The sequence below is a fragment of the Mauremys mutica genome, chromosome 21, assembly GCF_020497125.1.
Source record: "Mauremys mutica isolate MM-2020 ecotype Southern chromosome 21, ASM2049712v1, whole genome shotgun sequence".
NCBI lineage: Eukaryota > Metazoa > Chordata > Testudines > Geoemydidae > Mauremys > Mauremys mutica.
In genome coordinates this window covers 8,475,210-8,501,688 of record NC_059092.1, presented here as the reverse complement: position 1 = coordinate 8,501,688, position 26,479 = coordinate 8,475,210, and the positions used below count along the sequence as shown (strand labels likewise).

The window sequence follows — 26,479 nt, the reverse complement described above, 5'->3', positions numbered from 1 at the left end:
GACAGTTACGCACACGCACTCTCTCTCAGGGTACGTCTACACGGCCAAAAAACCCCACGGCAGTGCATCTTAGAGCCCAGGTGGGGCTAAAAATAGCAGTGTGGACATTTGGGTTGGAGCCTGGGCTCCGAGGCCCTGCTCCATCATCGGATTTCGAGCCTGGGCTCCAGCCGGGACATCTACACTACTGGTTTAGCCCCACAACACAAGCCCGAATCTGCTGATCTGGGCTCTGGGGCTCACTGCCGGGGGTCGTCTTTCTCTCTCTCTGTCTCATGCCAGTAATGCAAACAAATCAGCCTTATAAAGTGACACTGGTGACAAACCTGCCTATGGAGAGGCTCGTCCCTTCCCCATTATAAAAGGCGGAGACCGAAGGCAGTGAGGTCTGGAGGAATTAGCACTGGGTTGGGAGTCAGGAGGGCTTGAGTTCTAACGTCCATTCTGCCCCTCACTCATTGTGGAGCCTTGGGCGAGTCCCTTCACCTCTCCATCTCCGTTCTCCAGCCATAAAGTGGGAATCCTGCCTGCCCTCCTACCTCCCGGCGGTGTCACGAGGTTTGATTCGCCGCTGTCCACACAGTGCTGTGAACATAGAGGGTGGTCTACAAATCGTGCTGTTCTGGGGCTGGAATCCTGGTTCCCAACTCTGCTGACACAAGAGCCCCGTTGGGTATAGACGCACTGGCCCAGGGTGCCCGGCCTGTTAAAGGACAGAAGGCTCCATACTCGCTTTCCTCCCCGGGTGAGGAAATGGGTCATGTGACTCAAACAGGCCTCTGGGATAAGTAAGGAGAAAGCTTGGGCAACAAGAGAGGAGGAGAGGCCTGGGGGCTGCGGACGGCAAAAGGCTCCTGCAGGAGCCCCTATGATACCAGGGGAGAGAAGGCTCCAGCTAGATGGGGCTGGGAGCGGCTTGCCAACACTGGGAAAGGCGTGACGGGCTGCTGAAGAGCATGGGCAGGCCAATATCTGGCCGTTGAGGGCTCCGTTTTGAACGGCCCACGATAATAAAGCAGAGTATTGCTGGCCAAGAGAATAAGCTTGTGGGGAGTTGATTGAGGAGCCCAGAAGAAAGAGAGACTGAGGCAGCGATGCTGCAGGGCCACCCCATGCTGGGAGGGGAGGGAGGGGTGCTCTGGAGGCAGCGACCCTGCTACAAATATCCGTGTGTCCTTCTCAAGATGCAGCCTGTCAACAGAAGAGAACCTACAGGCATATACACCTGTGGGGCCAGATTCTCTGCCGGTGTCAAATCCGGTGGAGTTGTGACTGCAGAGAATTTGGCTCGTTGTTTCTGATCCTGCCCCCACTGAAACCCATGGCAAAAATGCCCATCGACGTGGGTGAGAGCAGGACTTGACCTCAGAACTGTTTGTTCATATCTGTGGGGGCAGGACAGGGTCAAAAATGACCCACAACAAATCCTATTAACCCGCTTAATTACATCCGATGGTCTTCAGATACAGCCAGTGCAAGCGCTCTCAGCTTGAAGAGGCAGCAGTGAGTCATTTTTCATGTCACTTACCTCTCTGTACCTCGGTTCCCCATCTGTCAATTGATTATAACAGCACTGCCCCACCTCACAGGGGTGTTGGGGGATTGTGGGGTGCTCAGATAGTAAGGGGAGGTCTTCAGACAGATCAAAATGGTCAACAAGCCGTGTTTTTTGATGATCTGTCACAAAGAAGCAACGTGACACATTCTCTCCAGCCTTGGCAGACACATCCGTCATCAGGGGGAAATGGTGCCATTTTCAGCTCTAACCAATTTCCCATGCCAAAGTTATAGGAGGGTTTCCTAATGGACAACGCAGCCTTTAACGATGCGGTGGCTGTATCCCCTCTATAGTTTGTCGACATGGGAGTTAAGAGAAGGGTCATCAACAGAGCTGGTTGGAAAACCAAAATCTTTCTCACAAGAAATTCTAGTTTGAAAAAAAAAAAAAAAGTGTTTTCCCACTAAACCTGCCAGTTTTTGTTTTGAATCAACATGAAGCAAAAGATTAATTTTGTTTCCACTTAAAATGCCATTTCACTGCATTTTCACCTGCAGACAAAAAAGAAACAAAACCATATTTGAAGTCTAAGTGCTGATATGAAATGTAAATTTTCATTTAAAAAGTCCCCTCCAGGAAAACTAATTTTTTTCCCGGACTTGACGTTTACTTGCAAACAAAGTCAGTTTTGGCAAAACCAGCCAGGAAAACTTTTTAAGTGAAACATTTCAGTCGGCTCTAGTAATTAACTCTTAAGCTTCATGGCACCAACTACTCCTTGCTGAGGGGTCAGGAAGGAATCCCAGTGGTGCAGCACCGCAAGCAGCGTTGCACAAGTGCCAGGATGGAGAGAGTCACTTTCCTGTGCTGCTGCTCTAGACAGACCGGCCCATCCTCTGTGCCCCTACCTAATCTGTCCATGCCATCTCTTGCAGGGGGAATAGAGAAGCTCAGCGTGGCTCACAAACTGCCCAAGGCCTACAGCACCGGCTTTATTGGCTGCATAAGGGACGTGATAGTCGACCGCCAAGAACTGCATCTGGTGGAGGACGCTTTAAACAACCAGACGATATTACACTGCTCAGCCAAATAAACCCCCCAGGGGCCCTTCCTTCCCCTTCCCCCTCCTGCCTCTTGCTGTAATTATTTTCTATTTTTGTAAACTTATTGCTTTTTATATTTTGGGGGGGATGAGGGAGAAAGGGGGAGGAAACACCTGTTGTTGTTTTTTTGGTTGGTTATTTGTTTGGTTGCAGTGTAGCCACATCAGTTGGACTTTGATCGAGCAGCAGCAACATAGAACAAGCCCGGAACCAAGTCTCCAGGAAGTGACTGAGGAACAAACCCACGTAGCCTCCTTCATTGTAAATGTCATTAATACTTGAAGCCTTTTCCCACACTCCTCTTATTTTATTTTTATTTTGGGTTGGTTCTTGTTCCCGCCCACGAGGGGGAGAAAAACAAGGATGGCAGCGCCGGCAAGACGGCGGCCTTCGGGGAATCCTTGCTGTGCGATCTCAGGCTGGGTCCACGCGCCGCTTTCTTCGTTCCTGGCCGAGCGAAGAAGAAGCCATTCAGGGGAGGGGGACATCATGTTGCATTTGGGCCAGGGTCTACCACGTCTTTTCCAGGCTTCGTATCCATCCCCTTCTTTCCTCTCTGGCAGTGTGTGAGGATCTCAAGTGGTTTTCTCTGGGCTGCGCTGTCAGGGAACGCTACTTGCTGGGAGACAGACCAAGCTCAGCTTGTGGCAGGTTGGAAAGCACTGCTCTGTGCTTGGCTCATGCCTCCTTGACGACTGACTCGCTGGACTCAAGTTTGTTTTTTGATCAGTTTGGCTGAGGAGGGGCAGCAGCTTCTTTCTGTGTTAATCGCTCTCCTCCTCCTGGATGCATGCCGAAGCAGCTGAGAAACCTATTTCCAGGCTTTATTTTTATCCAGACATGTCCAAACTGCCCACTTGGCCTCACTGTGCTTTCCAAGAGTCTTTGCTGTTTACCAAAACCTGCCCTCTCTTGTGCCAGTGAGAACACTGCAAAGTATGTTGGATGTCCGGGGCTTGATCCGGCGAGGTTCACCCACCCCCAGTCTGTTAAGGTCAACAAGATTTGAAGGCACAGGCTGAGGGCCCCTTTCCTCTGTAACCCATGTGAAGCACACTTCCCTTTTCCACCCTGTCCTCTATTTACAGAGATGATGGGTTCGGACCAGCTGTCCTAAGGATTTCTGCTTACACGCCTTGAAAGCGAATGGGTGTTTGGCCATTGACTTCACGTTTGTACAACAGCCAGCACAACAGGGGACCCGATCCTGGCCAATGCCCATAGACACGACCATGATTCAAACCATAACTTCAATGGGGAACAAGATTGGGCCCTTACTACACAGGCAAGAGACAGGGGTGTCGGTTTGTTTGGTTTTCTTTAAGCTATTTTTATTTTCCACGATGCAAATCATTCCTTGTAAAAATTTGCCATGATGCAAATACCGTAACGCCAGCTCCGAACCCAGTGTGCGTGTGTGTGTGTCTATTTACATGTACGCATTAGTATGCAAACACCGATTCTCTTGTTAAGAGAAAAAAGCCCACAAGGCTGTTTAAGAAAAAAGGACCAAGATGCTGAAAAGGACTGACCTGCTTAGGGTGACCAGTTGTCCCGATATTATCTGGACCATCCTGACATAAGGGGCTTTGTCTTAGATACACAACTATTCCCCACTCCCCTTGGGAAAAAAAGTGTCCCGGTTTTTCACACTTGCTGTCTGATTCCCCTAGACCCGCTGTGTTCAGTTTCATTGTCTGTGGGAAGGACTCACCGATGCTGTCTAACACAGTATGTCTCCTTCCCCCCCGAGCTAGGCGGGTTTTGCTTTACTGTGTGTAAAGCACATTTTATGGAGCAGCCGAGCAGGGGGCATTAATTTGCAAGCTCCTGCCTCTTATAAAGTGATACACGGTTGTAGCAAAAGCTGCCACCATTTTTCAGTTTTCTGGCCTGCCTGCTGGTGCCCCCTCCTCCCAAGAAAATAACATTTCTCCGGGCTGAACTCTGAGCCAGGAAACACAACTGCTTTTCGTGGGGTGAGATCTGAAGGCAGGTGAAGCGAAGGGGACCGACATACCTTTTAAAATCACTTTTTTCCCCCCTTCTAAAGGAAGAGCACTATTTCTAAAGTCAGACCAACTCACGCCTGGACTCGAAAGTGTCCCAGGCCTCAAAAGATGCCCTGTCTTGGACTTTTGATTCCCTTTCTTTTGGGGTGGGGAAGAGGTGGGGGGTTGTTTGATATTCCTTGCCTGATGTGTTTCTTCTTTTCCCTGCCTAGCTTTATTTACCCCGTCCCGCTTAAAGAAACAAAAAACTCCATCCCACCTGAACAGCCCTTGTTTTATGTCCCAGCAGGCAAGACATAGATGTATTTTTCCCAGTGGAAATCTACACCTACGTTGTTGCTGCCCCTATAAAAATCCAAAGTGGTTAGTGACTCAGTGGAGGTCATGGCCTTCTGAGAGCTACAATGGAGATTCCAGTATTTTCTTGTGTGTGGCAATACCACATTTTAAGTGGCGACTGTAAATATATTGTGGGTCCCGATGGAGAGTAATGTGATTGTGTTGTAAAGCAAACTGACTACTGGACTTGAAGCACATGGTGTCGGTCGCTAGAGGCTAACTCGGACTGGGTGGCGGCAAGGTGGGAATGTAAAACTCTCCTTCCGTATTTTGGAAACCTAGGTTCTAGCAGGACAGTGCAACCTCCTGAGCTGCAAGTATTCGAACCCTGGGGAGAGGGAGAGGGATGTGCAGAGAGGAAGCTGCTAATTTCCCAGAATGCCACTAAAATGAAGCCAAGGTCACGGCAAAACAAAACACTGTCTGCTTTTGCTGGGGCTCGGAAATGCCTTAAAACATAACGTTGTGTCCTTGTTGTCAAGTATCTTGACCCAACATCGGATTCAGCAGCGCTCCCTAGGGGCCGTGCACTTAACTTGGGCTTTATTTTCAACAGCATTGATAACTCCTATGTACAAAAAGACATTGAGTTTTGATTATTTTTTTTTAAACTTTTGGTTGGCTATTTTTTTTACAGTTTGTCTGTCCACGTGGCTTCATTTTTAGGGTAAATTAATGACCATTGTGAACTGCTGTATGAATTCTGAAGGGCAAGGCACAGTAGAGGAGCAGCATGATATAACCATTACTAACTTGTGTCTTTCGTCAATCACCATGAAATAAAGTTTGAAAACTATTAAATATGTTGAAAAGGGGCCGTTGCTTTGTGTCTCTGTGGCTCACGTCTGCCTTCCACCTACGCTGACTTCACCAGCTGAGGACTTGGTCTAGCGAGCGTCAGTCTCAGGTCATTGATACAAGACCCTTCTGGGAAGGTCATTTTGCAAACCGAGATGGTAGCATAGCCTCATATATTACGTACCACGTACACCAAAAGGCAGAGTCTTATCTCCAATGAACTTTGCCCATCGTTCCCTGTCTCAAAAAGTGTGCTGCTCCCCTAGTCTTTGGTGCTTCTTACTTCTCTAGCCCAAAACTATGGGCTGGTCGACACTGAAAATGTACCTTGGCATAGCTCTCTCTCAGGGGTGTGAAAAATCCACCCCCCGAGAGCCATAGCTAAGCCGACCTAACCCCCGGCGTAGACAGCGCTAGGTCGACGAAGAATTCTTCCGCAGGCCTCATGAATTAACTCTAGCCATGGGAGAACCCCTCCCCTCGCTGTAGTGAGTGTCTACCCTGAAGAGGTAAGTGCTAAGAGAAATGCACAGTTTAGAGACCTGTAAATATCCACCAGGATTAGCCTGAGCTTGTCCAAAGCTATACCGAGGTCAGGGGCAGTGTTAGACTGAAAGCTCTTTGAGGCAGGGGCTCCCTGTTCTATGTTCGTACAGCCCCTAGCACAATGGAGTCGTGGTCCATGACGGGGGCTCCTAGGTGCTACTGCACTACAGTAATAACGGGAGTCATTCCCTTTCCTTCCAGCAGGCCTTGGACCAGGCCCAGAGCTTGTGTTTTAACAGTTACATCGTGGTAGCTCCTGGAAGGTTCAGCCAAGGCTGAGATCTGCTGGGCAGATGTATTATGTGAACGGCATGTTTTAATCTACTTGTGTTTCCCTCTTTATTTTAAAAAAAAAATGGAGAGAAACTAATGAAAAACGTAAGATTGTGACACAAACTGATTAAAAACCCAGGAATTTTAACAGCTAAGAATTCAGCCTTTGCCCCTCAGTATCCTGTTGGTTTGGGTTTTATATCTAGCTATAATCTGGTGTGGCTGGTTACGTATTCACTTGACATGGCTCCATTTTTACAAGTATCCTTGCGAACATCTTTCTACCTAAAGGCAAAGCCTTGGAACAATAAATCTGGCAGTTTAAAAACTGCAAGCTGGAGCTAGAGTCTAACACTGAATAGTGGAGGGTAGGAAAGGCCTTTTAAGACAAAATTTACAGACGCTTTAGGAATTCAATATTAAACCCCTGACTTTCCCAGTGCTCTGCCTAGAACCAGACCTGCCTTTTCTATTCTATGCATTGCCTTTACTGGCATTTTTAAAGCAAGAAATTGCATGTGTCTTGATCTGCAGGGGTGGGACTAAGTTGTTCTGTCTTTGAGTCGGCAAACACATAACCTGAAACAGCAGCTAGGAGAGGTGTGAAGTGCCCCATTCATCTCATAGCTGTGTTAACTCTGAGGTTCAATGATATCATTTAAAATGCCAGCATTGTTCATCTATTTCACTGCTGATCATGTGAGTAGAAATGTCTTGTTGTTTGGGGTCTGTGGGTGGAATTGAGCTAAAATAGCACTCACCCTCCTACATATCTGCCAATTAATGAATTGATCATAGTGGTTGAAGGACATTGAATTCTAGAGCTGTAGGGCTGGAAGGCACTTCACGACGTCACCAGGTCCAGCCCCCTGCACTGAGGCAGGACCAAATAGACCTAGCCCGTCCCTGCCGGTTGTTTGTCCAACCTGTTCTTAAAAACTTCCAGCAATGGGGCTGGAATAATATATTATTTAGCCTTGATCCTGCTCCGTCCCGCTAGGGCCAGGAGACCACTGCAGCCTGCGTCTTCATTTGTATACAGATACAGTCGAGAAGCAAACCCATCTCTCGGCCACCATTCCACTCTGAGCCAAAGTGCTCAACCTCCCCCATCCAAACTCTCTCCAGGCTCTCGGAGTCCTGTTACACCTTCCAAATTCGCCCTCCCTCTGAGAGTCACCCTCTATCTGACCCATCCCCCACGTAGAGGCCAAATGCTTCAAAGCACCTTCACTTCCCTTAACCTGCAGCCCTGCCCCTCGATGCATTTTTTCCTACTTCAGCCCCATCAATATTCTTTTCTCCCCTCACCACACCCCCTTATGGGCTGCCCCAAAGCACTTTGGTTTCTCTTACCTACTCCAGTCTGGGGCTCTCCTCTCTTAGACGCACTAATATACATTTTTTGTGTTCCATGAAGTTGGTTCATCCCAATTTGTATGACACATCACTGTCACCTCATTGGTCCAAAATACAGCTTGTCACGAGGTGGCTGACCCCTTTAAGGGGAGATGAGCCAGTCTAAAGTGGCCACCTTAAGGTACAAAAAACTGGGACAGCTGGGCTGAGCCTGAGCCCATCAGACTGGCAGTGTGGACTGAACACCCTGACAGACTTCCCATGACAGCTACTTTGAAAAAGGGACATGGCTGGGAAAACCTGGACAGGTGCCGATCTTAGCCCAGCCCCAGCTATGATCCACTAGCTTGCGTCCCTGGGTGGGGCAGATGAAGGAGATCACGGGATGAATAGAGTCAGGTGACAGCCTGGTGAACATCTGGGCCTTATAGAAAGGGCTGAAGGAACTTAGGAGAAGGAACTACAGGAACCAGGTTAGGTTCCTGTGGAAGGCCCTGAGAGAGGGGCTCTATGGAGGCCCATGGGAAGCCTTCAGGGAGAAAGCCCTGGGTGAAAATCCTCAGCTAAAAGAGCACGAGGAGGAACTCTGCAGGGGCCAGGAGGAAGGGGTGAAGAGCAGGGAGCTCCAATGAGTGGCAGATAGCACGAGGGCCGCTGGGGAAACCAGGCAGGGAGCCAGCACTCTATAACAGGCGAGAAGGCTTCACGGTAGTGCAGAAGGGGCTGAGACCTGAGCCCAGAAGGTGGACAGAAGAGTCACCCAAGAAGGGCAGAAAAACCTTTGGTTTGTGTGGATTTTTGTTAGCCTGGGAAGGGTTAAATTTGTTGAGTGACTTGGTCAGAGGCTCAAGCCACATCACCAACACGAACTCCTGTGCAGAGGGCTGAGGGAATCCACCAGCGCGGAGGAAAATGAAGGAGCGATTCTGCAGGGCTGCTCCGTGCCATGAGGGAGCGCTCTGGAGGGGGTGACCCTGGGACACAGCTGTCTTATTTCCCAACCGGCTGGGGAAACCAGCTCCCCTTTATTTATGGGGTTCAGAAGAAAAGCCTGGTGACCCATGCACCATTGGAGTGGGTTTTCCAATGAGCGTATGACTCTCCTGACAAACACTCCCTCCTTCCTGTGCTAAAATGGATGCGACAGCTTCCATTTCAAGACCATGTCCTAAGTCCTGGTTTGCTTGGCAACTAAAGGAGTCCAAATGTGTTTCAGGCTTTGCCGCTGCACCAGCCTCAAAGGGAAAAAGCTCCAAATGATGCTACTTTATCACTTGTCTCAGGACAAGTCCCCAAAAGTGGTAGCATTAGCACCTGGATGTTCATGCTCAAGGAGCTGAGGTTCCATCCTGTGAGGAGAGAATCACAAAAGGCACCTGGTTAATTGGTTGGTTGTTCTGCACCGCAACTCATATCTGTACGGGTGGTTATCTAGGTGGCTGGCCGCAAAGGTTTTCAGGTGCCTAACTCCCAATACCTTTGCAGATCTGGGCCTTAGTTTGCAGATGTGTTCACGGTGGTGTCTTTTCACCTCCTAGGAACCAATTTAAGGCTGTTATTCTCAGCTGTCGCATAAAAAGATGGCAAGTGGAGACTTTTATTCATGCTTCCATATACAGGAGGCAGTGCTCAGTGGAGCTGCGTGGGGGGAGTGCGTGTTCTGTTAACCAGCCGGTGACTAGAACTTAAAATCAAAGATGTTCTTGACATCCCGCAATGATGAGCAATGATTGGGGTCGAGCCCGCCTGCCTCGGCTCAGTGGGAAGTAAACTTTTCAATGGGCAACCAGACGCCGGAGAATTCTAAGTGGGGGGAACAATGGGGCTAGTGTTTTAAGAGCAAAAGAGGTGGCACAACTCACCACTGGGCCTAAGTTTTGCTGAAGATCAACCTTCTGGGGCAGGGTTTTCCTGACAATGACCCTATTATGCAGCAGCAGGCAGCGGCTTGCTAAATCGGTACCTCTTCAAGCCGCTGACGCAAAGCAGCAGGGGAAAAGCCACTGTCTTCTGGCACAGAATGAAAAGCAGGGCCCTGCCTGCCTGTGTTCCACTCTAGGCACTGGAAAAGCAGCTGGCAGATGAAGGAGAAGTGCCGTCCTGGGCACACAGTGCTGTATGCAGCAGGCGGCAGTCGCCATTCAGCGGAATGGCCTTCCCCTGCTTTGGGAGGTCACATGTGGTCTGGAAGGAGGCTGGTTAGCCAGGCCAGGCGCCCATGGCAGCAGCGGGGGCTCGTCATCTCTGCAAATCAGGCCTTTAACTTCAGGGGGAGGCGCAGATACTCAGCACCTTTGCAAATCAAACCAAATAGGGTCTGATCCTTCTCTCGCCTGCGCTGGTGTAAATCAGACGTGACAGCAAATGGGTGGAGAACTGGGCCCCTGACTTACCAGCCCATAAGCTAACCCCCCACCTGTCAGCATAGCTCAGCCGTGAGCATCCTATGGGGGCCTTTTTAATAGCCTCTTCCATGAGCCTGCCATGCTTCCAATTGTCCCTGTTCTATAGCAAACAATATTACTGGCTTTCGGCTCTGTCCCTCCAAAAGGCAACTCTGCTCTAGTGCATTTCAGTGTGGAGGGGGTGGGGATATGTGCCCCAGCCGCAGCCCCGGGTAACCTCCAGCGTCCTAGGCTTCGACGGGAAGGGAGAAATCTGTGGCTGGAAGCTCCAAGGAGGAGGGTGTCAGGCATGGAAGGTGCGTGTACACGTGTAACACTTCCTTGCACAGCTTTCTGTCACGGGTACTCAGCCCGGGGTGGCTGAAATCACCCTGCTGTTCCCATACTGAATGGGGGAGGATCCCGGCAAGGGGCTGGCTAGAGGAGAAATGTGTAATTTATGGACCGTCTCTCTCCTCCCCCATAAATCTCAGCTATCGGCTGTTCCTGGAGGCAGAGCACTAGACTTAATAGTCTGAAGCAGCCTGGCGAGCCCTGTGCTGCCTGCCACATTTGTATGCTGGATGTGAGGCGAGCCGGGCGCCGGGAAGCGAGAGACCTGGGTTTTATTCTCTGCTCTGTCACTGCCTCGCTCCGTGGCCCCCGGCTAGTCTTTCACCTTGCTGCACTTCGCTTTCCCCAGCTGCAAAACCAGAGATAATGAGATGTCTCCATCTTGGTAAATTGCCTTGAGGTCTCTGGCTGGAAACAGGGCTCTGAGAACTAAGTATTATTGCTAGGGTAGGACAGGGCATGAAATGCTTCAGAGTGAGCGGCCCCGACAAATAGCACTGACTCTTATAACAATCCCTCATTCTCTAAGTAGCGAGGCAGCCGCAGGGCTGCTGTAATTAAGGGTAATTAGAAACCCCTCATTTTGGGATTTATAACACACTTGTAAAAGTTTGCTGCTGGAGAAAGCTTAGCCCCTGCCACAGGGCTGGTTTCTTTCCCCTCCAGCAAAATTCCAGGAAAAAGGTTTTGGCTGGTTACTATAATAAGAGACGGCAGAAGGGCATTTGTATGCATGCGGCATGGGCCTGGTCTGGAGCCCATCAAAGCCAATGGAATGACTTCCCTTGTCTTCAGCAGGCTCTGGATCTGGCCCGGTCACTGCGTTATCGCCACTCCTAAGGGCCGAGATGAGCCTGCCCTAGAATTTTCATAGCATCTCAGCTGCCGAGCTGTCGGGGCTGGCCCTCCCCGAGGATTGTCTCTCCCCTCCTGAGTGCAAGCAGCACTGGAGCTGTTCGATACTTGGCAGGGAAATGTCCAAGGAAAGCCCAGGGTGCTTCTGGATACGATGGAAACCCAGTACTGTTGTCTTCCCCGACTTAGTTCAAAACCGATGCCCTAACGTGGTCTCAGGGGGCGCCATGCGGCTCTGGGTGCTGTCTTTCAGATGAGATGTAAACGTCAGATCCTGGCCCCTTACCATCATTACATATCTCGTGCCCTTTTTGAAACTGGGGAAGTGATATTAAGTATAGTGTCTAGCAAAAATCCAGTCTGGGGGTTACATTCTGTCCAGCTAAAATCCCAGGCCCCTGCAGTTTGGTACCTAGGTGTTCTTTATTTGCGTAGTATTGCTGTGTGCTGTTAAACAGTGGTTCTGTGCCAGCCCAGAAGTGGCTGCATTTCTCCGGTAGGGGAAATGAGAGAGAGAGAATAGATGGATTGGGGAGAGATTATAAACCACTTTGATCAGTTTGTGAAATGCTTTGGGATCCTTCTAGATGACTGACCTTATCGAAATGTGGTTTAAGGATCAGGCTTCTACCTAAACCCCTAGAATCTTCGGGTCAAATGGGGTCTTCATGCTCTTGGAGAGAGAACTTTGGGTGTGTGGCTGCTGAGATCTGTAACAGCCTAGAACGGAGGCCCTCAATGCCAACAATGAGGCTCCCCGGTACTTTTTACAGGAATTGGGTTTTATACAGCTGCCCTTAACCAAACTCTCCCTCTCTCCTCTGCTGAACAATGTTCTATGGGCTGATTGCTGCCCTTCCACCCCAGATGGTGCCGCATCTCAGTGGTGCTCTTTGTGCAGCAGAAAGGGCCTGATCTCGCTCCTGTTAAAGCCAATGGGAGCAATGCGGGGTCCCTGCTTTACTTGCCTTAGCAGGCTCCGGCGCGGAAATGCACTTGACAAACGTAAGGCAAATCCGCTTTCTGGCGGGTGTTAGATTGTTAATAAACCCAACGCCTGCTGCATGGGCACCCCAGCCCTTTAGCACGTCGGCATTTACCGGTCTGCTCCCCTGCCCCAATACGAATGCCTAGGAAAACGTGTGTATTATAGCTAAATATACCATGGCCTGAGCCTGCAGCAGGAAATGCCTTGGGGCTTGGGCATGAATGATGGATTTCACAGCTTCTGATTAAGGAGCTGAATCCCCCTTCCCATACAGTTATGTTGGGCATGCATCAGCACAGCCGCTCCCCCCTCCGTGGAGGCTCGATATCCCTCCCTGGCATGCCTCAGAGCAGTTGCCTCAAGAGACCAGCCGGGAATTTGCCGTGGCAAATGAAAAAGGAGAGAGCAAAGAAGCCATCCTTGGTAGGAGCCGAACCGGGGACCTCTGGAGCAGAGATAGCAGCACTGTCCACAGCATAGACTTTTCTAGTTTACCAACTAGAATTTACTAGGGATCAAATCAATGGGGTTTGGCTAGAAATGTAGCATGGTGGTTATTATCATGGAACATTCACACTGCAGGGCTCAAGCAGGCTGAGGGCCCCGCTGGGCTACACCTACCCAGGGGCAGTCCCTGCATTAAACACCTGGCCATCCAAGGGCCTGATTCTTCACTGCTGTGTAGCACACTGGTGTGGCATACTGGGGAATGCAGTTACTGAGGTTGGATAGACTCTGGGAGGCCGGATTCCCAGCTGATGGAAGTGGGGGCACCCCCACTAGTTTTGGGGGGGTGGTGTTTGTATGTCCATTTACAGCAGCAATTTGATCCTGGCATTCGATAGCAGTTACTATAACCAGCTCTAGGAGGGAATAGAGAGTCAGATCCTTTCTAGCAGGTTGTTTTTGGTTGTTTGTTGTTAACCCTCCCATGACATTTTCTCGAGTCAGGCTAGACTCCTCTCTCACACTGCTGATGCGGGTTCAGAAAGGTTCCTGGTCTCCGTTCAGCCCGGACAGGATTTTTACCAGCCATGTCTGCCTCAAGGAGAAGCCATTGCTCTGTCTCTCCCAATGGAGCGCTACAAGGTGTTCCCAGGAGCTAGTGGACACAGCAGCAGGGTACTTTTTTGTGGCTCTGTTGTGTCTCATCACACGTTAAAAAATCCACTGCTTCACAGCTGGGTTCGAAACTATGCAACCCTGCCAGCTTCCCTGCTGAAAAATGAGCTCGCTGCTGCTGCTGCCAGGGCCCTGGGTATTCCCCGAATAGAAGTGGAATTTGCTGTGTCTTATTATAGTTAGAAAACGGCTATTTGTGCTACTGCAAGTGGGTACACGGCTGGAGGAAGGGGAGTTGGTCAGTCATGTTCTGGCTTTTTCTGCCTTTGACAGCTGGCTTTGTTTTCATGCAGTGCTCGGGAAAGGGGCCGGAGGCCAGTACTTTCTTTGGGCTAAACCCTGCCCTCATATAAAGCGGTGTAAATCATCAAAGTCCTCTGGACTTACACCACAGATGGCCAAATATTTGTACAAGCTTCCTCACCATCGGCCAGCTGGAGCCTAGCTCCACTGATGCTGATTGACACCAGCTGAGGATCTGGCCCCATGTCCCACTCGTTGGACTTCACCTTTGCCCTGGGAAAGAGGAGGTGAAACACAGCTCAGAGTTAAGGGGACATTCGGCCTCCATGGCCCACTCAATCCTTGCCCATTTGGCTGAGGCGAGCAGGAGCACCGGTTGGGCTGGTGGTGCTTCTGACGGGGACAACTAGAAACCGCAGAGCTCCACCCAACTCATTGCATACAGCTCTCCAGTCAGCCTTCACATGGTAATTGTAGGCTACAAGGACCGGGCTTTGCTTTTCCAGGGGCACAATTGGTTTTACTTGAAGCGGACATGGCCAGACCTGCATGAAAGAGAGAGTGAGTCTGATTCTTCTCTCATTTACACCCATTCAATGCTATTGACTTCAGCGTGCCACTGAGGCCAGACCCGAAGGCTGTCAGGTGGAAGAGACGTGGCTGCGGATCGTATCCAGTGTCTTAGTGCAGAATTCAAAGAATAACACAACACAGATCCCTTTCGATTGTCCTTCACATTTTTTGAAGCTCTGTCCTCTTTCCCACACACATGGCACCTAAGTTCTTGGGGCTATTCCTTCTCTTCTTCTCTCTGACTAGACTGCCAGGACGTCGGCCTGTATATTTCATCACTTCGGCCTTTTCTTTTCCCCTTCTCTGTTCTCGCAGGTTATTTCCCTGTTTCCCGGGTCGGTCCCCGCCCCAGCTCTGAAGCAATGGTTGGCTGTCCTACCACCTTTCACAGAATGCCGTGTGAGCCTTCTGATGAAAGATGCAATGTAAGCATGCTCCAGCCTGCATCCTTCAGATCTACAGTACCAGGCGTTCCTCATTTAACCAAAGCAGCAGCAGCTCGGTGTGGATTAGCTTCTCCCAGACCTACTCAAGGGTTATTGGTTTGTAACTGTCTTGCCTTCTAGGGGCTGGTTTGCAAAGCAGTTGGCTGGCGGAATGGGCCTCCAGTGACCTTTGCCTTTTCTAACCAGCCTGATTACCAGCTTGCTCCTTTCATCAGAAACCCAAAGGGGGAACCTAGGGTGAGGGGCTGCCGATGTAAGAGATGTACCAATGCAGCGTGGTCATTGTTGTTGCTGCTCTGAAACCTAAGCCTGATTCTCTCGCTAATACCATTGCGTAGGCCAGTGGTCCCCAACGTGGTGCCTGCGGGCGCCATGGCGCCTGCCGGGGCATTCATGTGCTCCCGCCTAGTGCCCAGCCGGGGAGAGAAGCCGCACCCCTGCACCTGACAGGGACAGAGAATTCCGGGGCTGCAGGCTGCGGGCACCGGTGTGGCCCCTGGCAGGTGCGGGGGCCATGGCTTAAGCCAGAGAGAAGCCGCAGCCCTGCGCCTGCCAGGGGCAGAGAACTCCGGGGCTGCAGGCTGCGGGTGCCAGTGTTCTCTGTCCTCGCAGCTTCTCTCCGGCTTCTCTCTTCTCTCTGGATTCATATATTATGTTATATTAGATAAGATGTTTTTCGTATTATTTAATGTACAAATACAAAATAAGCCTTGAAAAATTGTTGGCGCCCGCCACACTCTTCTGAAAACATGAATGTGCTACTGGCCACAAAAAGGTTGGGGACCACTGGCGTAGGCACAGGGATGAGCACAATGTGTCCCTTCATATTTAAGGACTCTCTCTCCCTCTCCAAAAGAGAAGGCAAAACAAGGAATAGAACTAACTTTAAAGACCAAGTGGGCCAGTGCTCATAGGCTTCCCTCTTACGAACATAAGAACGGCCATACTGGGTCAGACCAATGATCCATCTAGCCCAGGATCCTGTCTTCTGACAGTGGCTGATGCCAGGTGCTTCAGAAGCAATGAACAGAATGGACAATCAGCGAGCGATCCATCTCCTGTCTTCCACTCCCAGCTAGGGACACCTAGATCAGGGGGCTGCCTCCCTGACCATCTTGACTAATAGCCATTGAGGAACCTATCCTCCAGAAACTTGTCTAGTTCTTCTTTGAACCCCGTTATAGTTTTGGCCTTCACAGCATCCCCTGGCAATGTCTGATATGATGTTAGCATGGCTGGCAGCTTTATGCCACCTATTTGGTTTTGTACTAGCGTAGCTGGCAGGTTTTTTCTTCCTACCTAGTACTGTACTGGCATGGTGGGCTGCTTTCCCCTACGTTCATTAACGGAAAGAGAATTTTCTTTACTGGCAGCCTGGTTTAAGTGCTTAATGTAGTGGATTGAATTACTGTGGCATTTGACCACGAAAGCCAAAGATACCATCCTCCAGTTGTAGCTACTGTCATTCTATAATCAATCAAAATATAAATCAAAACATTTGCTGTTCCATGTAGTAATTATGTGCTGCATTTTATTTTATTTATGTATTTATTTTGAAAGGTGGCAACCTTCTGTTAACTTTTGTGCTGGGCAATTAAAGCAGGTAAGATGATAACATAGAAAGGAAAGGTGAGGTGTCCGTCCTGACCTCTTAATTAATTAATTAATTATTGCCTTAGGGAGCAGATGAGGTTAGCTTCATCCAATGGTGGAGGGAAGAAAATATACAAAGGTATTGAACTGTGGAGAAAGGTAACCAGCACATCAGAATACATTAAGCAATTGATAATGCAAGCCACAGAAAGCTATAGAGAGCAGGGGCAATGCTTTCCCTGGCTGGGAAATTATCGAGCCATAATTAATGTGTAGGAAGCACTTCAAGAACCTGTGATAAGAGGTTGTAAATACCAATTACACATGTATTATAAAAGTTTAGAAACCCGGGGCATGATCATGGAGACTGGGTTGGAGGAGGAGGATGATTTCCTTGGTTTTTCAATAGAGGCAGTGCTTTATTTTTTATTAATGTCTTAAACGTATTATCAGAGGGGTAGCCGTGTTAGTCTGAATCTGTAAAAGGAGCAAAGAGTCCTGTGGCACCTTATAGACTAACAGACGTATTGGAGCATGAGCATGCATCCGATGAAGTGGGTATTCACCCATGAAAGCTCATGCTCCAATATGTCTGTTAGTCTATAAGGTGCCACAGGACTCTTTGCTGCTTAAACGTATTAGTTCATCCCTTAGTGGTGGGAGTAGTCCCACTCCAGTGGGGTGGCATGTAGAGAAAACCAGGCAGACGCCTCTGGGAAAGCAGCAGTCTGGTGTATAGGAGGGAGGTGGAAAAATGTGTTCCTGGGCAACAGGGTAACAAGAAGTGCCGTGGTATCTGTGGGCAGCAGAACAGAGAGGATCCGTCTCTCTTTCTCCTCCTGAACAGCAGGTCAACTTGTGCTCCTAGCGCCCGCCTAAACATGTCAAGAAAACAAAGGACAATTGTATGAAAATTACAGGACAAAGCTTATTTTAAAGGAAGGCCTATCACAAGACCACACACTGGCATCTCAACATGTGATCTCTGATCTTCTGCCTTGTGTGGCCGGAGCCACAGGACAAAGCACAGCCTCGGACGACTGAGCCAGAGGGCCCGGCACCAAAGCCAGGATGTTGCTTGAACAAATGCCATGCGCCCTGCCCCAGGAATTTTATTTACACAGCAGCAGACTAGGGTGGTTACCTGCCCTGGGGTTTGGCTAAAGCTCACATCATCCGCTGGCAGCGGGGACTAAGGACAGCAGGCTGAGCTGCTCCCTGCTAAGTGTACAGACTCCAGCAGGCCTGTCCATGGGCTCTAGGGAACAGCCACAGAGCTATCCTCCATCCCCACTTCCCTGGGCCCACCTCACCCAGCCCCAGCCCTAGGGACCATAGGGTGTGATCCCCTTGCTGGGGCGGGCACCCTGCAGCAGCCAGGCTCCTAGCCTGCCTCTTCAACCAGGCTCGGCCTTTCCAACCTGACGCCCAGCTGCCTAAGCCAGTGTTTTTCAATCCGTGGGTCGCAACCCACCACTGGGTCGTGGCATGTAAGACGCTGGGTCGCCTTGCTCTGGTCAGCACCGCTGACCGGGAGGTTAAAAGTCCCATCGGTGGTGCTGCCTGGCTAAGGCAGGCTAGTGCCTACCTGTTCCCACACCGCGCGGTGCCCTGGAAGCGCCCAGCAGTGATCTGGCTTTAGGCAGGGCGGACAGGGCTCCGTGCGCTGCCCCCGCCCCGAGCACTGGTTCCTGGCCAATGGGAACTGGAGGAGGCGGTGCCTGTGGGCGAGAGTCGCGCGGAGCCGCTTGTGCGCCTCTGCCTAGGAGCCAGACCTGCTGCTGGCCGCTTCCGGGGCGCAGCGCAGTCCACGGTGCAACCCGGCTGCGCCACTGAGCTGCCAGAGGTAAGTCCGTGCCCGCGCCCCAACCTCCTGCCCCAGCCCTGAGCCCCCACAAACCCAGAGCCCCTCCTGCACCCCAACCCCAGCCCTGAGCCCCCACAAACCGAGCCCCTCCTGCACCCCAAACCCCTCATCCCTAGCCCAGAGCCCTGACCCCCTCCTGCACCCCAACCCCCTGCCCCAGCCCTGAGCTCCCACAAACCCAGAGCCCCTCCTGCACCCCAACCCCAGCCCTGAGCCCCCACAAACCCAAAGCCCCTCCTGCACCCCAAACCCCTCATCCCTAGCCCAGAGCCCTGACCCCCTCCTGCACCCCAACCCCCTGCCCCAACCCTGAGCCCCCACAAACCCAAAGCCCCTCCTGCACCCCAACCCCCTCATCCCCAGCCCAGAGCCCTGACCCCCTCCTGCACCCCAACCTCCTCATCCCCAGCCAATAGACCTGACCCCCTCCTGCACCTGCCCCAGCCCTGAGCCCCCATAAACCCAGAGCCCCTCCTGCACCCCAAACCCTTCATCCCCAGCCCATACCCCTAATCCCCTCCTGCACCCCAATCCCCAGTCCTGAGCCCCCCACAAACCCAGAGCCCCTCCTGCACCCCAAGCCCCACCCCAGAGCCTGCACCCCCCAGCCCAGAGCCCTGACCCCCTCCTACACCCCAAACCCCTCATTCCCAGCTCCCTTGGGTCGCGAGCATCAACAATTTCCTTCAACTGGGTCCCCAGAACAAAAGTTTGAAAACCACTGGCCTAAGCCATCCCCTGCCCAGGACGTGCGCTGCCTCTTTAAGAGCTGCAGCAGCTGCGCTGCCTCTGTTGCTAGGCGGTGCCAGTTGCCAAGCGGGGAGGGAGGGGGCAGAGGAGCAGAGGGCGGGGGTCCCCCTCGTCACAGGGAGGGCTTTCCCCCTGCTGACACGTGGTTTAACCTTCCAGCTGGAGGAGGCGGGGCTACCCTGGCAGTCTTGACGAATGAGCGGCCTGGGGGAAGAGGGAGGGGGGCGTGTCCAGCCCATATATGGCCCGGGAGTGGGCGTGGCTAGGGGATTGAGCACCACCCCTTTCTCTGACCTGAGCAGCTGCGCCTCGCCGGCAGGCAGCCTGCGCTTGGCGGAGCAGCCTGAACGCCGGTGTCCGCGGCTCTCCCGGTCCCGCGTCCCGGCCATGACTTCCCGCAGGTAAGGGAGCCCGGGAGCCGCCGCCGCCGCCTCGGAGCCTGCCTCCCTCCCTCCGGCTCTGGGCTGCTCTGCCCCGGCCCTGGACCCGGCTCTGCGATCCCTTCGCGCCCGGCTTTCCGGTCCCGCAGGCTCGGTCCCAAGCGGGGGGCCGCTGGCGGGGCAGGTGTGTGCGCGCCCTTCTGGCTGGGCGAGCTCGGCTCCAGCAGCCGCTGCTTTAAAGCTGCCCTGGATGGACAAAGCCACCCGGCTGAGCCCCATCCCGGGCGGGGCAGGGGCTGGCAGAGCGCCCCTCCCCGGCCCTGGGCTTGGCTCGGGCTTTGTTCGCGGGTGCCCTCCGCACGTGGGGAGAACAGCGCGCGGCTGGCTGGCTTTTCGGGTCCTGCTTTTTATTTTGCTGGTACCAGCGCCGGGGCCCTTGTTTCCCTTCTTTTTTTTAAAAAAAGAAGTTGCTGAGTTGGTAGAAAGAGACTGAAACCTTTCCGCAGCGAGGTATCATAAGAGAGGAAATCATGAGAGCGGCTCCTGAAAGCTTGGAAAGTTCTGGCCTTGTGGGTTTTTTTTGTTTGGTTTTCAAAGCTGACTCTGGTGCATATTGCATTGTAGTGACGCTTAATAATCTAAGCAGCCTCTTGGGCCATATTGTGTTAAAGGAAGCGGAAGGTGCAAGGTAGCATCTAAGCTGATATTGGCCATAGCTGGTACACAGAAAGGAACTCAGGAAAGGACTTTCCTGTCTGTGTTGCTAAAGCCAGGAATTTGAAGCCGGGGGAAAAAGCTGATCCAGAATTGTGTTAAAGATGTGGCTGTTTCGGCCAGGGAAAAGGAGGCGCTTGGTAGCCGAGTTCTGATTTCTACTGCAGTTCGTTTGCTGGTTGGCAAGGTAAATGCAGTTAAAGAGGTGGCCTTTGAAAACAAAGCAAATGCGGCATCGTCCATCTATCACGCACCTCTCCACTCCTCCTGCCCCTTGGTCCGTCCTTCCTTCAAAAAGTGACTGTTCTTCAAAGTCTGCTGTCCTTTACCAATAGGACCTGATTTAAACCTATTATACTGGCCAGGGGTAGCAGCCAAATGTGATTAAAACCGAGTTCTGATTTCCATATATAATGTGTGTAAATATGAACGCGTGTGGTCGTTTCAGATCAATGCTTTTAACTTGCAGAACTGCTCCATAGTTAAAGCAGCAAAGAGTCCTATGGCACCTTATAGACTAACAGATGTATTAGAGCATGAGCTTTTGTGGGTGAATACCCACTTCGTCCATAGTTAAAGTTGCACAGAGCTTTTCAGTGAAGGTGGGATTAACTGGGCTCCCTCTAACAAATTAGCAGTTTGGCTTCAGTTTTTCTTGACAAAGTGTCTTAACTCAGACTCTGCAAAGCTTTCCTTTTCCCCAAAAGGGGAGGGGGAGAGATGGTGGCTGACTCTGAATGTCTTCCCCAAATACTTCAGGCCTAAATCTGCCACTGTCAGGATCAGTCAGTTGCAAAATCGTTTCTGACTTAAGCCTCTGTCTTGCAGTAGTTCTGTGGAGCAGCCCCATTTCCTTTACTGGGGCTCTTCACGGGCACAAGGTTCTGACAGCAGCAGCAGCAGCATCAGGGACTTAGCGTGAACCAAGGTTTGCTCCTTATTTATGCAGGGGTTTTAAAGAGGGGAGGTGACCTTTACTTACCTCTAAAACTTTCTAGTAACTGGCTTCCTGAGCAGTGGATCTAAAATGGGTAAACAGACACTGCAAAGGATTTCTCTTTGACATGCAAGCTGCTTTCTCTTGTGATCCTATGAAACCAAAACACCTGCATAGTTCTATATCCCTCAAGTGGCTTTGCCCTTGGAGTCTGTCAGGAGAAGTAACTTTCAAAGCTTTTGCTCATATTAAAAATGAGGTGGAGGGGGTGTCTTCTGCTGGGAGAGTTGAGATGGTGGAAAACAAAACCACAAATGACTGACACTTTAAACTCTGGCACCGTGCACCTGCTTTCTTGTTCGTGCATATTTCAGACTTGCACGGCAGCCTGTGGTGCTAAGAGGTGTTCGGGAATGAATAGGGTTACTGGCTGCATTATTAATAGATGGCAGTGTGAAGTGCTTGAAAGTGAGTGCAGGGTTCTGAAGTGTCTTCTTAGCCTACTGTAAAAGGCTACTGCAAGGAGGGGGGGTTCTCACCCATCAAGTTCTCATCCGTCAACTCCAGTGGTTCCTGCCTGGGCTGAGGGGTGCTGATCTGCTGCTTCAGGTACCACCTCGTGGCTATATCTACCCTCTGCATCGAAAGATTGCAATGGGGTGCTTGCCGGCTTCAAAAGCTGGAGGCACTTGTGAACAGGAGTGTAACTGTAGGTCATCACTCCTGTGTGTGTGTGTGACAGACTTGGCTTTAAACCCTGGGGCGGGGGGGGAGAATCTCCTGTCCTAGTGGAAGGCAAGATCAGATTCCCTGATATTAGCTTCACTGTATGCGTATTTAATGCTTCAAAGTAGGCCCTGCCTGATGTCACGAACCGGTTGTGTGCTGCGTCGTTACGGCTTTCAGCCTAGGGGCATCATAAGGTGGTTACCTCATTACATGAACTGAGGCCGCTTCAGAAGCATTTGCTGTTGGGCTCGGCTGCCAGTGCAGAGCATCGGCACAAATGGCCCTTCAGCTTGTAATGTTGCTGAAATAAGAAGGTTCTATGCTCAGTTATATGGCGGCTATTTTTGGCCCTTTCCATTTCAAACTCTAGATCAGTTGTCTCGTGCGTTGGGGATGGGGCTTCAGGTTTTAGGTGATGGAAAGAGGGTGCATGCTGAGAATTGACGCGGGACTTTCCTTCAGAGATCAGATTCCTACTGCTTACAAGAGGGCTTCAGCATGTGGCTAGTCTTAAAATGAGCTGATGGAAATCATATCTGATTGGCCGTTATACAGGGATATCAAAGGGCACATGGTGTACGAACTCGAGAGCAAGTTCTCTGCCCTGATGAGCTTACAGCTTTAGATAAGTAACTCGGCTTGGAAGGGTGAGTTTGTTGTGCTTTTTTTTTTTTTTTTTTTTGGTCAGTCCGCATCAATTTCAGTGTAAGCACTCGCAAACCAAGGAAAGACTATTTCCACTAATGTTGGAAATTAACAGCTAGGTAAAATATGAAAAATGCTGCTTGAGAACTTGTTAGAATTTGATCTAAGGATATTTGTGTGGTATATATTGATGTGTGACGGTGACATTTTGTGTTTTAATGGGATAGCTCAGTGTTTTGAGCATTGGCCTGCTAAACCCAGGGTTGTGAGTTCAATCCTTGAGGGGGCCATTTGGGGATTGGTCCTGCTTTGAGCAGGGGGTTGGACTAGATGACCTCCTGAGGTCCCTTCCAACCCTAATAATCTATGATTCTATGAACTCTTTGAATCTCGGCGCCTCTACTGGTATTACATAATGGTCTGATCCATTCCCCCCCACCAATAATTTTGCACAGCTGTGAACATTTAAATTGAAAACTAAAAGAGAACCCAGAATTCTGCACGTGTAAAAATTAAATTGATTGAAAAATGCTTTAAAAATGAACATTGGTATTGTCTGTCCACATTATTTTTAAAAGGGAGGGGAAAGGAAAGCGTCTCTTTAGACAGACTTCTTACAAAGAATTGACGCCCGTTTTATAAAAGGGTTGAATCCTGCTTTCCCGATGCACAGAATGGGACTGTGATAATAGTGTGAGCTGGACAATTAAGCCCTTTATTTGTGTGATTCCCTGCCCCCATACACAAAACCGGAACAAATGATCTGCCATGAAGTGTGTGGCGGGGGAAGGAGCGGTGGTGTAGAGGGGCAGAGTTGAACTGAGCATTGGGACTGGCCTTGCTCGTAGTTTGGCATTTGACACACCTCCTGCTTGTGTGTGGCTGTTTTGGGAAGATAACGCTACATGCTAAAACTGCTCTTCCTTTAAAGGAAGGCGTAGGGTCAAGATAGGTTCCTTCTCTTATTGCACACACGTACTTCTATTTAATCAAATCACATTATAATACCCCCTCTCGCCCGAGAGAACTACAGGTGACCGATGCTAATCTCACTGCCTCATTACGCTTCTTGAAGGCACTTGGCTACTAGGAGCAGTGGTGGCTGTATAAGGGTGTGTGTGTGTGTGTGTGTAAACTGACAAGTGTTCACAGCTCTGCAGTAGAGGGAAATGGATTTGTTGTCTTAAAACTGTAACACAAGGCTGTCCCTGGCTCCTAACTTGAGTCTTCTGCCAAAGCTTTGTTGTATTGGTTCTGAAAAGCAGCCTGATGAAAGAATGGTCACTTCTTCCTTCCCACCCCTTCATTCACCCTTTAATAGCATCTGCTCCAGTTCAGGTCTCAGGGCTTTGACTTTCTGTCTGAAAACCACCCAAATCTGCAAGGTTAGAGAGGGCAAGCAGCAGGGTTCTGCTGAAACCCCCCAGCTGGCTTGCTGAGAAGTCAGGCATCTAAGAATAGCTCCCCCCAGCCTCGTGCTTAAGTCCACTCCGGTGAGATTAGAGGTCTTTTGCTGGGATGTAGAGATCTGAATGGATAAATCTTGCCTCCCAGCCGTGACCGGCTGCTACTAGCTCCTGTGTGCCCTGCGTCCTGTTCCTGGAAAGGAGACACACGGCACTTGTACTGTTGCTCATGCAGGGCCCAGGTATGTGCAGGGCAAGGCTTTAACTTCCATCAGTTCCCTGGGACTGCAGGGTTTAGGAAGAAGGAAGGGGTGGAGGAAAGAAGCAGAGCTGGGTGGGAAATGGTCTTCCCCTCCCAGGAGAATTTTTGCTTGAATGAAAAAAATGTTTTGTCCCAAATCTGGACAAAGTCAATCTCAAATTTTCCAGAACAAGAAATCTTTTTTTCCCTCCAGATTGTGTCAAACAAAACATTTCATTTCAATTTTGCCTTTTTTGTTTTTTAACCTAAATTTACTAAAATTTCAAAACCAAGGTTTTTTTTTCCCCACATATTTTAAAAAAACCTATTAAAATTTCAGGAATCTTTTAAACTTTTTTCAAAAATGTTTTGTGTTGGGAGATTTGCCAGACCCAACCCAGTTTCTCAAACAGTTTTGATGAAGCAGCATTTTTCAGTTAAAACAGTTTGAAAAATTCCTCACTAGCTCTAGAAACCAATTCGGTAGCAAATGCCATACTGGCATAATCCCCATTGTCTTCAGTTGAGTGACACTAACTTTGAGCTCAGAATCCGGGCCCTTGTCTATAAGAACAGCCATGTTGGGTCAGACCAATGGTCCATCTAGCCAGGTATCCTTTCTCGGACGGTGCCAGAGCTTCAGTGGGGTGTAGAACAGGGCAGTAAGAGTGATCCACCCCATCTTCTCTTCCTGACTTCTGGCAATCAGGCTTAGGATTGCCCTTAGCATGTCATTGCATCCCTGACCATCTTGGGTAAAAGCCATTGATGGATCTGTTCTCTCTTAACTTAACTAGTTCTGCTTTGAACCAAGTTGTACATTTTGGCCATCGTGACATCTCATGAATAGTTACGGCCCTTCTTTTTCAGTTTTTTATTTTATTAAAATTTCCCGAGGAATTTATCAGTTTACCACCACAACAAAAACAGGTGAAAATCGGTGCAGAAAATTAGTAGTAATTTTTCTGGGTAAATATTGGGGTTTATTTTGATGGATGGAAAGACGGAGGAAAGTATTCAGTAGATTAATGCTTTGAATTCCGTTCATCGGTGTGGTTTGCTGTAGAATGAAAACAGAACTCAAAAACACCACCACCACCTGTGAGTTTAAGAAAACAATACATCTCTAATCCCCAAATAAAACTTTGGATTTGAATAAACAGTTTACTGTTGTAGATTTAGAATGATTAGCTTATAAATATTTACAGCGCACACACTCAGCTTTGTCCTTTTTCTCCTGTTTTTGTTGTTTTAAACTTTTGAATACTTCCTTGTGTTCTGAAACGTATTCTGATAGATTTTCCTTTTCTTCCCATTTTAGTGTGCCAGATCTTTAAATCGTTATCTGCTACAGCTTGAAGTGTGTACATGGCGGGCGTGAGATTCAGCAGTATGTTTAGATGCGCACGTAGTTCAGAGCTTGCGTGTGTGCCCCCGTTTGTTTATTGTGTGTATTTTCTAGACTAATACGTAGCCTTACTTCAACAGCAGCTTTGCATATACACACAGACTAATGTATTATCATAATACAGATCTCATGCAATGTTTTGTTAGGAAAACAAGTTTTTTTTATATACTTGATACAAAAGTAGGGTGAACATCAGAAAATACCAAAGAATACTTTTTGTAAAACCTTGCTATTTTTTCGGTAAAAATCAGTTTAAATTGAAAACAAAGGGTCTTATGAACAGTGTGGAAAGAGAACATAAGAATTGCCTTACTGAGTCAGACCAATGGTCCATCTAGCCTAGTACCCTGTCTTCTAACAGTGGTCCGTGCCAGATCCTTCAGAGGGAATGAACAGAACAGGGCAATTTTGATGGTCCATCCCATTATACAGTCCCAGCCTCTTGCAGTCAGAGGTTTAGGGACCCCTAAAGCATGTAGTTGCATCCCTGACCTTCTTGGCTAATAGCCATTGATGAACTTATCCTCCATGGGCTTATTTAATTCTTTTTTGAACCCAGTTATTCTTTTGGCTTTCACAACATCCTGTGGCAATGAGTTCCACAGGTTGACTGTGTCTGTGGTGTGTGAAGTACTTCCTTATGTTTGGTTAAACCTGTTACCTATTGATTTCATTGGGTACCCCCTAGCTCTTGTGTTATGTGAAGGGGGTAAATAACACTTTCCTATTCACTTTCTCCACACAATTCATGATTTTATAGTCCTCTATCCTAGCCCCCCATAGTCATCTCTCTTCTAAGATGAATAGTCCTAATCTTTTTTAGTCTCTCCTCGTATGGAAGCTGTTCCATACCTTTGATCATCTTTGTTGCCCTTCTCCGAACCTTTTCCAGTTCCGCTCTACCCTTTTTGAGATG

General features: G+C 49.7%; 2 protein-coding genes across 4 annotated transcripts in view; both read left to right on the top strand.

Annotated features, from left to right (window-relative positions):
- Nucleotides 1–5,767, top strand: part of AGRN (agrin) — a 218,377-nt gene extending 212,610 nt beyond the window's left edge. For all 3 annotated transcript variants that reach the window (XM_044996508.1, XM_044996506.1, XM_044996505.1), the window contains one exon: nt 2,434–5,767. In XM_044996508.1, the coding sequence (XP_044852443.1) occupies nt 2,434–2,591 (158 nt within the window). In that variant the 3' untranslated portion in view covers nt 2,592–5,767. The remainder of the gene's footprint in view (nt 1–2,433) is intronic.
- Nucleotides 5,768–19,380: 13,613 nt separating this feature from the next.
- Nucleotides 19,381–26,479, top strand: part of LOC123354381 (tyrosine-protein phosphatase non-receptor type 11-like) — an 87,482-nt gene continuing 80,383 nt past the window's right edge. Inside the window, exon 1 of the mRNA XM_044996392.1 lies at nt 19,381–19,504. Coding sequence (XP_044852327.1) covers nt 19,491–19,504 — 14 coding nt within the window. The 5' untranslated portion in view covers nt 19,381–19,490. The remainder of the gene's footprint in view (nt 19,505–26,479) is intronic.